This window comes from Lytechinus variegatus, chromosome 4 (assembly GCF_018143015.1).
Source record: "Lytechinus variegatus isolate NC3 chromosome 4, Lvar_3.0, whole genome shotgun sequence".
NCBI classification, from domain to species: domain Eukaryota; kingdom Metazoa; phylum Echinodermata; class Echinoidea; order Temnopleuroida; family Toxopneustidae; genus Lytechinus; species Lytechinus variegatus.
Genome location: NC_054743.1, coordinates 15,644,987 through 15,658,551, shown reverse-complemented (window position 1 = coordinate 15,658,551; position 13,565 = coordinate 15,644,987). Strand labels below are relative to the sequence as shown.

At 34.0% G+C, this 13,565-nt stretch overlaps 1 protein-coding gene and 1 long non-coding RNA gene across 2 annotated transcripts in view; one reads left to right on the top strand and one right to left on the bottom strand.

The window, feature by feature from the left end:
• The window catches only part of LOC121413487 (glutamyl-tRNA(Gln) amidotransferase subunit A, mitochondrial-like), a 32,728-nt gene extending 29,517 nt beyond the window's left edge, over positions 1 to 3,211 (top strand). Inside the window, exon 11 of the mRNA XM_041606309.1 lies at positions 2,711 to 3,211. Within this exon, the coding sequence (XP_041462243.1) occupies positions 2,711 to 2,880 (170 nt within the window). The 3' untranslated portion in view covers positions 2,881 to 3,211. The remainder of the gene's footprint in view (positions 1 to 2,710) is intronic.
• A 4,288-nt stretch (positions 3,212 to 7,499) lies between these two features.
• On the bottom strand, positions 7,500 to 13,109 carry LOC121413488. Its single transcript, XR_005969746.1, has 3 exons — positions 12,856 to 13,109; positions 11,740 to 11,811; positions 7,500 to 9,623 (listed from the first exon to the last, which is right to left on the bottom strand). It is a non-coding gene; the product is annotated as an uncharacterized LOC121413488 (long non-coding RNA).
• Positions 13,110 to 13,565: the final 456 nt, after the last annotated feature.

Genomic DNA, 13,565 nt, shown 5'->3' with positions numbered 1-13,565 from the left:
TGAATGATGATCGATCGAGTCTGGTTTTCTTGTCAACACCCTGTAATAATGCTGAAGAAAATACATACTAGAAGAAATTGAGTCATGTACAATTTAGTTGAAAGCATATTATTTAAAAAAGAGAAACGCCAACTCAATGTACCTTTAGGGGATTTTTAGGCAATTTTAGCTATTCACAAATCATTAATATTTACACAACTTAAATGCATGCACTTATTGCAATCAAATATGAAGTAACTTAATTGCTGATTTTTTTTGTTTGATACTAGTTCCCAAACTTGTTTTTATTGTATCCATTATTTTATTCTAAGAAATTGAATTCTGGGAACATCTGAACTGCATAGTTTTTCTTCTCATTTATTCCTTTTCATTTTCTCTCTTATCTAATCTGTGGCCATGAAATTCTTTCATTCATCATAGATTCAGGCATATATATTGCATTACACATATAGGAATAGAGCCAATATAAAAACAGCTGTGGTTCCCATTGTTCTTTCCTAAAGGAAGCCACATGTAGACAAGATGTTTTAGACATTGTATATGCACACAATTTGTGCCTCATCAATAAGTTGTAAAAATACGTTTCTTTAATATATATCAAAGATGAGATGTAGAGATAAAGATTATAAGTTCACCCATTGTTCAACATTATTTTATAAATTTTCTAATCCATAATTGTTCCCATTCTTTCGTGACCTACATGTAGCAAGGTACTTCAGCCAAAACTGGAAACAAGGAAATATCAACACAATCTTTGTAAAATGTGATCTATTGTCGATTGCTGATTCTATTTATACATTACCTGAAATAATGCAGTTTCTTTTTCTCTCTAATATTGAAATAGAATAGTTTTCAATCATCAGCGTTATTGTCAGCTCAAATAATACAACACCTGAATTGGTGCATTTTATTTGTCATCTTTAATTGTTAGTGTCTTTTTTTCTTCTTTCTTTTTTTTACATTGTCTACAGTGCAGCAAGTAATCAAAAGATGGTACAGACTGCTTTCATTATCCAAGTTATTCTTGTCATTGGTGTATAACCGTGACTTCATACTATTCAAACTATTCCCGGACAATAGTTTCAGTTGAATGTACGCCAGTGATTCTTTGAATTCAACTACTTTCAGATGGTCTCAAATTGCTTTTGATTTTCCTCAGCCTTCAGATTTTCTTTAGAGAGTAGAGTTTTCATCAAGTATGAATTACAGAGTCTGACAGTGATTAGTTTACCTAAATATCATAAACCATGATTAATCACATTTATCAAAGCACTAATTATTTGACATGCAATACCCAGTGCCAGTATTTCCACAGATCCAAAACAAATTTCCTGAATTCATAGACATTTCCTGGAATTTTCAAATTCTATTTTTAACAAAATCATACAATAATAAAGCAAGCCTAAACTTGGTTGAAGTGACCAAAGTCAAGGAATTTCACCTATTCTGTTGAATTCCCTTTTTAGAAATAGCAACAAAATGCGAGCACGGAGCGTGAGCTTTAAATTTTGAGCTTCGTATAAGGAAAACAATTCTTTAAATAAAACATGAATATTGAAAGTTACTACAATTAATTGTGGTTTAATTGTAATCTTTTGATTTCCCAGAATTTCCTGGAATTTTTTCATTTCCCGATAATTGCCTGAAACTGATCTAGATTTCCCAGAATTCAAGAAATTTCCTTCAAAGTCGAAACTTTGCCCAATGCTAACTACAACCAGATGGTCCCTCTACAAAGCAAACATGTTCAGATAATCAGAAAACAAAATTTAGTTCTCAGCAGGTTAACCAATATATTACAAAGTATAATTGACTTGATTTCGTGTGCATTACTTTTTTCATAGAAGATTGATGATATGGGTTTTACCTTAATAATTGAAACATTTCCTTTAAGATGAGACCCAGTCATATTCCTGAGATGGTGAAGTAACCTCTGGGAGATTGGCCAGGAAGTTGTTGATTAGTCCGTGTGTCTCTTTTAAATTGACGGTGACAAGTTGATACATCCTTTAAGTCGCATCGTTAGCGCTGAGCTTGGTCAACTATTTCAAGCTTGGAAACAAGAGTTCATTCATCGTTGGAAAATCATACTCCTTTGTCTCATGTGCCTATTTAAATGACCGTGTTAAATCACCTTTTCAAATGACCTTCTTGAAGGACCTTCATAATCCTTTTGAATGTACTTTTGGAATGACGTACTGAGGTTTTTATGAGGATTGCTCTAAAAAAAATGTGTTTTTTTATCTTTTTATTTTTGTTTAATTTTCCCCTCATTTTTTAGCTTCTTTGATCTTCAGTAGAGAATTGATATTCCTAAAGATATTATTTTTACTGTAAATTTTTACATTTTTCATTATTACTATCATTCCTACTGATACTTTTATTTTTATTATTGTTTGATACTATTTAATGTTATTATAATTCTTCTTGTAATTATTTTTACTGCTATTATTTTCATTTATGCCATATTCTCCTTCTTTTTCTTTTTTCTTTTTTTTTCTTAATCATCTTTTTTTTTCTTTATTCATCATTACTGGTTGTGAATACTATAATTCAGTACTTTTACAAAAATAATATTTTAATTGCTTAATAGTTCATACAGTAGTCTGTGAAACCCTAAAATTAGTTTGTTTCAATTTGTTGTTCCATTTATATATGTAAGCCTCATTTTACCCATGATTATGACTGATTTTCTTCTTCTATGACCCAGGTTTGCCTGCAGTAGTTGTACCAACAGTGCTGTCTAATAGAGGTCTACCAATTGGAATTCAGCTTATAGGAAAGTGTTTTCAAGACCAAGACCTTCTGACTGTTGCTAAGTGGTTTGAACAACAGGTCCATTTTCCACATCACATTATAGAGGACTATTTTGTAGATTGACCCAAACCGATTAAGATCCAGCTTTAATATTGGAAGGTACTTTCAAGACCAGGATCTATTGGCTGTTGTAATAGTGGTTTTAACTACCGGTCCAGTCCCCACATTACATGATAGAGGACTATTTCCCAGAATAATCCAGTTCTACTGTTTGTGATGCAGCTTATTGGGAAGAGCTTCCAAGACCAGGATCTATTGACTGTTGCTAAGTGATTTGGACTACAGGTCCTGTTCCCACATCACGTTATGGATGACTATTTCACAGACTGAACTAAGTCTTCTATTTGGGGTCCAGCTTATTGGGGAGTGTTTTCAGGACCAAAACCTACCAACTGTTACAGGCTTAAGAAGAGGCTTAAGAAATAGGTTTTACATCTGACCTGAGTCTTCTGTACAATAGACCTTGGTACAGAAGACTTTTTTTCATCTTGTTTTACCAGTCCAGGCAAAGAACCGGAAAGTAATAGCACTCCAAAACCTCACTCAAGACTCACAATCTCAGCCAGATATTCCATAGTTGCTTTTTTTTTGTTGAGGTATTTTCTTCATTGAATATTCATTAAGTTGTCCTCATCAGGTCTACAATTCCTACATCATATGTCGTAAATAGCTTCAAAAACGAGACCATATCAAAAGCTAGAGTACATATCACATTTAAAATATTGATGATAAATTGCAAAGGGCCAAGTACTCTTTAGTTTTGATTTTAATCTATATAAACTCCTCGTCCACTCAACCCTACATTGCGAAGTACTACTTTGCATCATCAGAATAGATGTAACTCCCACTACAAACTATCTATTCTCATGAATATTCATAGGTTTGTATACAGTAGCATATATGGTAATGAAAATGGCCTTTGTAAAGCGTGTAGAAACTTCTGATAAAGTTTTTTAAGACTTAATCTAAGCAAGTATAATTATGTTGTCTAAATGTTTGCAAACAGAGTTGGAAAGTTTCCCCCTTTTCTTTGCCAGAGTTTTTTTTATCAGGAAGTGTTCATGAAAAATATATTTAACGTCTGAAGTGATGTTGCCCTGGTAACTGTTCTTTCCTCAAGTGTTACAATGGAAAACAGTATGTGGGGGCGTAGTGGTCGAGTGGTTATGACTCTTTCGATTCCCAGCCATGGCATGTTTTCTTTTCAGCAAGAAATTTATCCATATTGTGCTGCCCTCAACCCAGGTGACGTGAATGGATACCCGGTGGGAGGAAATTCCTTGAATGCTTGAGTGTCTAGGTAGCCGAGCTAAAGCCGGGGTAATGATAATAGCAGGGCCCACTGGGAGAACAGTTTTTGGAACTGAAGTGGCTACCCTGGGTAAATATACCATTATTATTATTAAAGAAACTATGCGGGGAAGGGGGAGAAGTAGGGGAAGCATTCATATCACAAACAGGCTGGCTCCTTGTTATACGTTTATTAATCACTTGATTAGACCGAATCACACCATGTCTGCAAGCTTTCAGGTGGTTCTTATATTGAGATACTTTGCAACCAGATATCTCCCTGATAATACCAGCAGTATAATTATATCCTCGGCATCAAGGACTGTCTAAGCGTGGCACTTGACTTTGTATCGTTCACATGAGAGCTTAGCTGGGTAATATAGGAGCGCCTTATGTGCGCAATATAAATATCCTATATCATTATTATTATTATGAGAAGGGAAGTACCACAAATTCAATATCTGAGATAATTATTAAAAGGGTCTGGTTCATAGGGGTAGTGGAATAAAGTTACAAGTTAAAAAAGGAGGTGATTGAAATTTAAAGTATGTGACTGTGTAACACACATGTATTTAAATCTGTAAAAAACTGAGATATCTAAATTAAGATGATTGTCTATAAACTCTTATCTAACCCTCCAAGAGTTGTATTGTCATCATATTTTATTTTGATTTCTTTGATATTGTCGTCAATCAAAAATTGACTGCCCATTACACTGTGAGCTTATTGTGTATCCTTGTATTATGTTTGATTTTTTTATATCATCTAACTTTATGACCTTTAATTTCAATGGCTTTCCAGCCGATGGATGCAATGATTATCAGCAAAACTAGATAAGTTCATATACCTTAAAGTTCTGATCTGGAGTCTAGATATTGTCTTTCACACTTGCTTATGTCCATGGCCATTACAAAGATTAGATTTAATCCACTCCTTATAGCTCCCATTCATGCCATATGTCAATTGAAAATGTAAGAGATTACTTTTAGTTGACCTTCCCGCATTTGTATGAGTAATATATTTGTATTTCATTTCTAATTATTGTTGCCCTCTCTCATTTTCATTGTTACTTTGTTATTTCAGTGGGATTTGCTCCAAGTGAAAGTTGAAATGAAATGACTAATATTTTGTTAGAATCGGTCAAGATAATTTTTTTCTTTTTTTCAACACATGATTCAGTGTTTAAAGGACAAGTCCATGCACCCCAACAAAAAGTTTATTTGAATAAAAAGAAAAAAATTCAACAAGCATAACACTGAAAACTTCATCAAAATCGGATGTAAAATAAGAGTTATGACATTAAAATTTTTGCTTAATTTCTCAAAACAGTTATGCACATCCTGGTTGGTATGCAAATGAGGAGAATGATGACATCTATTACTCACGACTAGTATTCCTTTTGTATTTTATTATATAAAAATGAAATATTCTAATTTTCAAGTAAAACAAAGACAAATTCCTCCTTGAACATGTGGAATTAGCATTGTATAATTCTTTAAGGTTCAGTCAAGTTGTTCCTAGCTTATTGTCAAATCTGTAAAAAATGAAATATTGTATAATATAAGCAATAAAAAACAAGGAATAGTAAGATGATTATCACTGACTGTCTCATTTGTATGTCATTGAGTTGTAAGTTGTGCATATCACTATTTTGTGAAAAAAGCAAAACTTGTCATACCTTTCCTATAATTAACATCCAATTTTGATGAAATTTTCAGCGTTGTGCTAATTTGATTTTTCTCTATTTATTTTTATCAACTTTTTTCTGGGGTGGACTTGACAGATTATGCAGTTATGTCAATGACAATTTTTTTTTTCTTTTATGAAATGTGTATTTAGTTAACTGCTGAATCTATATGATCAAAATGATCCTGGTGCTTTGAAAGAAGTTCAAACTGTTAACTCCACATCTCTTCAATAACAAAAATCAGTAGTTTAACCCTAAAAGGACTGGGGGTCATAATGCCCCCCCCCCCTCCTCAACCCTTCGCACCATATTTTTGAAACGCAAAAAGATTGGGCCGCAAAATGCTGTATTCTTTGAATAGTCTCGGGCAATTTTGAGACCATATTTGCGACATACGGGTATACGCGACGCCACATGACTTTTTACGAGACAATGCCATGCCGAAAATGGCTCATTTTTATACTTTGTGTACAAAGTCTATGGGAGATAAAATTCATAAAAGGGTGATTATTTGCGTTCAAATTTTTCTTCCTAATTAATTTAGGGTTTAATGTAGTTTTAAATCATCTGTAATGATTTCCATTGAAAAAGACAATGAAAATCAAAAGATAAAGAACAAAGAAAAAAATCTAAAAACAATGAAACATAAAGAAAAATTGACTTGTGGATACCTTTAATTCAGAATACAAAGATGACAACTGGAAAAAAATTGATATGAAATTGGGTGTTGAAATATGAAAATATTGTTTTTTTTATGAATAAATTAGCATTTCATAATGAATTAACATTATTTTCCCATTTTTTTTTATACTGGCTTGTAGTTTATGTGATAAAGAATGTGCGTGCCAAATTTTGGTGCAGTCGCGCGAATGGCGGCCAAGATCAGAAGGGGGCCAACATGCCCCCCCCCCCATTCCTCTATACATCTCAAATAGCCCAGACAGTCCTTTTAGGGTTAAATAATATTTTATTTGATCATATTTCCCCACCAAATTTATATCAAATGAAACAAAGCTCTGTCCCTACTAATATGGTATCATATTCACAAACTTTTTTTATCAATTTTGATATTACTGGGTACGTACATGTACATCTGCTCGTTTTTTTATATGATCTTCATGAGATATATATATATATATTATATCAAATAATTATTTTCTCCCATCAATAAATCTTCTATTTATTCACTGTCATTTTTTCTCTCTCTCACACACACCCTCACACTCTTCTTTATTTTTTTCCTTTCTCCCCCTCTTTTTTCTTATTTCTCACTCTTTCTTTTCCTCAAATCAACTCCTCATACATCCCTCTCTCTTTCAGACCCCCCCCCCGTCTCACTCCCTCCTACAATCTTTCAATCATTGTACATGTCGTCATTAATTTTCTCCCATAAAACCTTGCAAGCCCACACCTTACAATTTTTTCAGATTTAGACAAATATTTATCAATGGTGGTTATCAAGCAAAACGCACAAATTCATTGTTAGATCTTTTTTACGATAGAAGTAAACAGCTATGGATTTTTTAGCTAAAAAGAAACCTGTCCCCAAATTTTAATCCTTTACACGAATCAACGCTGGCAAACCCAAAGGATCTTTATAATTTCGGAAGGGACTCTCCGCCATCTCTTCAACAATTCCTATATGATTAATGGACCGATGCATCCCCAGACGCTCAACATAAAAATAAGGAAAGTTTGAGTTGTATAAGGTACAAAATATTAATATTTTATTAATAATCAAAGTAAAACTTAACACGGTATGGAATCAAATTCAACTATACAATTTTTCCAATGAATTGATATGAAATAAATCCTCACATTCTCATTTCAGATATGGATTTTTCTTAAATGAATTAACAGAATTTATTGATTTTTTTTAATAATCTTGGGAGATTTAATGTTGATAGTTATTCAATGGTGGCTAGAAATCAATACGATCCTGTATAAACAAAACATCTGTTTGATTAATATTCTGGATTAAAGACAACTAAACCTTCGTGGCTAATCTATCTAATCTAAGAATAGAAATATCAACAGATATAACATTACACCAAGTGCAATTTGAAAAAAAAAATACATGTCGATACTTGATAATACTTGATAATCAATAATGCAACAATTATTGATTATCTTACATAATATTTTTTTTTTTTACTGTTTAAATAGAAAATCATACATCCTTAATCTTATCATTATATGTTGTGCTACAATTTCATGCATGAAAATGATAAGTATTGAATTGTAATTCAAATTTTACTACTTAAAGAAGACTAATTGATGTAATGTATATTATTGGAGGTTTGGAGAAAAGACAAAGTACACAAAATGCAAAGTAGTCTGAATCAACCTTTTGTAGGCTTCACCTCCAAACTTTGTACATTTCGATTTATTAAAAGATCATAAATAATATAGGCCCTGTCTGACCTTGATCAATACGGGCGTACATACAATTTTGATTATGTTTTGTTGATTCCTTAAGCAGTAAATAATTTTACCAATGACGAATAGTACATAATCACTAGCAAAATATACACATCATTACATTCGATTTCTATGGCTTGAATATCTGAAAAAGTTGATTTTTACACATTAAGTTGTGAACACCTCTTAGGGGGTGTTGCAAGAAAATATGTGCAATCAATCTCAAATTTCAGATGCAAATTTGCAAGTGATAGGTCAATTTTAACTAAAGCAAATCAATTCATACTTGTTAATAAAAGTTTGCAATAAAATGCACAACTTTCAATTCACTTTGGGATCTGAAATTGACTTGCGATCAATTACAAGTTTCTTGCAACACCCCCATTAAAGTATACGCACACATGTTCAAATATTATTGGAGTTGTGAATGGTTCTATTTGTTGTGCGCTTGTTATACACTTATAAAACACCCAAAATATAGCATGTATAGGGTGTAATGAGTGACACCGGTTGGTGTGACTCTGGGACTCGATCTATACATGAACTAGCAATTGAGTGGTTAACACCGTACATTCAATCGTGTAAGATACACACAAGGGTAGTTTATTTTTTAATATACCGTGTACTTATATCAAGACATAGTCTGTTTCATGTAAGCAATGTCTTATAGCAAGCAATATCATATTAATATATTGTAATCAACCGTATGCATTGATATAAGTGCCGTTGTATTAGTGGAAAAAACAGAAAATAAAATATTATAGAGACGTTTGACTTTACATTAATACTTGAGTTTAGTATAAAAAGCCCTAAACACTGCACTGCAAAAAACACTGGTGTTGATTTAACACCTGCCCGGAATCTATATTTATGTCCACACCAGAGAAGTGTTAAACAACACCGGTTTGGTATTGGTCAAACACCAGACAGGTGTTCATACAACAACAACAATTAGTATTAAAACAGCATCGGTTTGATTCCAAACTGGTGTTGTTTCAATACTTCTCTGGTGTGGACATAATATTTATAGATTCCAATCTGGTGTTAAATCAACACCGGAGTTTTTGCAGTGGTGCAACGAAAACTCAAGTTGGCTTCTTCACTCGGCTATATGGCTTGGATATTCAATGCTTTGTATTCTCAGGCGACTGCAAACTACGTACATCTGGTATTTCATACGCTATAACACGTAGAAGAGATTGTCATTGTCGTTGCCTCCAAGAAAGTGCTGGTCGGATCGCATCATTCCAGAGTTTGGAAGGAGAGAAGAGGGAAAAGGAGGAGGTCGATGAGGAGGAGGAGGTTACAGGAACCTTGCAGCCAGTACACTCAGAGAGAGATAAAGAACACTGGAGACAACGGACACAGGACTGCCGCTTGTAGGTGTAGGTTTCATGGTCATATTAGACTGTTTAAGGGAGAACAAAAGAAAACATACAAATTATTCCAGCCATTCAATCCCGATAATATTTCAAAAAATATTCTGCAAGAAGAAGAAGAAACCAGGAAATACTGCGGTAATTTAATTTATATTTGATTTTGTTGGTTGTTTATAAAAAAGATACCCAAAATTAAGAGAGAATAATATCAAATTAATAATCATAAATTATTGCTTTAAATGTATGACTCATTAAAATTCAAAAGATCTAACATGTGGCTCAAAATAGTAGGCGCTTTTTTCCGAATCGAATATTCTGTGGATGCCTTTGAATAATAGAATTATGACTTAGTTCTGTCAATGTTTGTTCCCAAACGAGGTGTTTTGTGCTTTTACATTGAAATTACTCAATACGTAGGAACAAAGCAGCCTACTATTTAATCAACAGATTATGAGCCATGAAAAAGTGGTAAAATTTTGTTTTATGTCCGTATTTCTTTCACTTTCCATTGTTCATTGTGCCCTCTGTGCTGTGCATAAAAATGAGCAAAGTGCATTTTGCATAATATTTTTAAACAATGATGTTCAGTGGATTAGTGGAACATGTTGAATGTTACATTTGAATGCTGATAAGTTATATTTAAGGAGACATGATTTTATTGTTGCCCACCCATACTTTGTATTTTCCTCAGGAAAACAATTGGGGTTTTATTATACATCCAGTATATCAGAACTATAAAATGTATTTTTGACTTTTTAACCATGGAATTTATGTCCGTGAATCAATAGCTCTTTAACATTATGCCACAACATATTTCTCTCACCATCTTCTGCGTTTTCTTGACGTTATTCAAACAAACTATAGACAAAACAAGTCATCACGTTGTTTAAGCCCATCACTCTGACAACAATTAAGTTGTTTAAACTTTTGAACAATCGTTTAAACTTTTGAACAATCGTTTAAACTTTCTTAGAAATCGTTTAAACTGTTTAAAACTTTCTTTTAGAGGGACATGCTTAAACAACATGCTAAAGTTTTCAAACAGCGTTTTTACGTTCTCGGGAGCGTCCCCATCGTATAACGCAAATTCACAATTTCCTTTCATCGAAATGTCAATCCATGCTCAAGAAATTCCACATCACAAACGTAAAAGGGGGACAAATGGTGCACCATGCAAATATGTATTTCTTTCAGAATGTAAAAATTTGGTCATTTCCTATCGATCAAGCCGGTTCCCATTTAGTCTGCAGGCACAGACCCTGATTGGAACTTTGATCAACAAGTGTGCCTCCACGCAAAGAATAGCACATACAAAACTGCCTGAGCGAGAGGGCCGTCAGTACACAATTAATGAGTAGGCTGCAAATCAGACCCTTTACTCGAGTGAAGGGTTTACCCAGCAAACTGTATAGTTCCCATTCCCAACCAAAACAAGTTTTGATACCGCATAATAAAGTTTTCTTCCAAAATAGTCATAAAAGCATATAAGATGTTTCCTTTTCGTGAACCCCCCCCCCCCCCGGAATACCATTCAAATTTAAATTTTGATTCTAAATTTATTTATTCCAACAAAATAAACTGATACAAAATCGTTTTTAAAGAAGGGACTGACCATGCAAAAAAAGAAACTCGCAATCAGATGGTAATTTTTAAATGTTTTTGCACACGTTGAATTTAAATAAACGGGGTCGGAAATTCACGGCCCCACCCCCCTCTCCCCATACGATCCTTGAATGATGCAATGCACTTTTCAAATAGTTAGCAAATATGTTAGCGGAAATGTTAGTTTTACAGGAACATCCATAAATCTTAGAAAAGATTGTAAGAAGAGAAGCGTTTCATCAATATTTTTCGTCAGGCAAGTTATCGGATCGAACAACTTTCCTTGGTTTTGATTTGTTGAGAAGTACAGGTGTCCGGCTGTTTTATGGTAACTGTCGGATAAAACAGACTTTGTCGCTTAAACTTCCGATAAGTGCTTTCATGAAACGCTCCCTAAATTTACGAATTTCTGAAAGGAAATCATAATTTCATGCTGTTCATGCTATTAAACAAAGTATTTCCTCCAACTGAAAACATAAAATAAAACTGAAAATTCATGCCATTTACGTGATTAGTGACAGCGTGCAGCGAAGATCTTTATACCTGTAGCATTTTTGTTGTTGGTGCATTGCTAGGCCTTTGAGGTACATTTGACATTGTGGGCTCTGTGGTGTTCTATTTGGCAATATCATGAAAAAGAGAAGAGCTTACATCAATATTGAGATATATTCTCTCCTCTCCTCCTTCTCTTTCCCACTCTATAAATAACCCTCTCTTTCTCTCCTTCCAATTAGCTCTCTCTATATCTCTGTCTCTTTCATTCTTTCTTTCTCCCTTCGTCACTTCACACAGTGCACGCTCACACACACCCACACACACTTCTCAAATATAAGAATATAGTAAAGAGTAAAGTAAAGAGACGGAGCAGTGCACTTTGATAGGGGACATAATGACCTAAAAATTGTATTTTTTCACTTGAACAATTAGGATGAATATATACCATTAACATAGTTTCAAACTCGAATCGTCTATTCTTTAAACACTTCTCTTTTTTTTCCTTCTTCTTCCCTTTCCTCCTTCTATCTCACTTCCCATCTCCCCCTACATTTTAACAATAAAAAGCATAGAGGTGACACCCCCCCCTCCATCCATGGCACCGCCCCTATAGAAAATGAAAGTGCATTTAAGGGAGAGCATATAAAGCTTAGACGTGCTGCGATGATATAATGTTTGCAATGTGGATATGTATGACTAAACAGTGATTAAATCATTAATATAAAAGCCATACACAAGCCACCGCCTTTTTATTGAGCTTAATGAGAGTCTCCATTTTCACAAAACATAAATCTATATTTTAGTGTCGCACTTCATTTGTTATTGATTGTGATTAATATAATGCTACTTAGTTAGTTTGAGTGTAAGGATGATACATTATCTTTTATTGAATTGACTTCATTCTTTTGACCAACCTATATTTTCCTGATTGGTATTTTGTTGGGAATGGATTTAAATGAAATAGAATAAAATAAAAATATATTGTATATTCCATTTGTCAAGTTTCCTCCTCCTCTTCTTTTTTCTTTCTTTTTGTTTGGGGTTGACCAAAAAAAATGTGTAGACCTATGCTCAAGTTGATATGATTTTGTTTTTTTTAAGTAAAAAGTAATAATATCCACACTTGGACAGTGACATGGGTAGCCTTTCGTTTAAAATACTTACCGCCGGCGATGCAGTTGAGGCTGTGCTGTTCGTGCCGTTATTCGTCGTCTGGGCAAAAGTCACTGCAAATAGAGCAATTAAAACTAGACACACCAAAGAAGCCTTCATTTTGTTAGCTTTTCCTTTTGCCTTGTTAAAATTCTGGATTTGTGTCAGTAATCCTTTAGTCACTTGTGAGATATCTAACAGGAGCGACGGTCAAAGGTGTTGGTTGAATGGCGTGTGAATTGAGATGTGAGACACGCAGCTTGAGAGAGTGAAACTTCACGCGGGGTGTGGTCGACGACGACGTAGTTTAATTGGTCGGAGAGATTCAACCAATCAGCGCTCTGCATTATTACAACTCTCGACCGAAGTAAATCGCTCGCTCGGCGGGAGCTGTGCGTGCGCCTGTAATCCAAGCTCCTAGAGTACATTGGGGAAGTTTTGAATTGATGCAGACGGGTTGGAGCCTTCTATAGTCACGTCTTTCGGATGATATCGTTTTAAGTCGGTCCCAGACGTAAATAATAATCTGATTGATACACGTTTGTAAAAACTCAATCACTCACACATAAAAAGCTCACCACTAGCAAGTTGATTTGAATAAATGAAAACAAAGCAAACAAGCGTGACACTGAAGATTTAATCATTATCAGATGTAAAATAAAGCTAAGGAACACTCGAGCACAAAGCGGTCAGTCACAAATTTCATTTTACCCATGAAACGT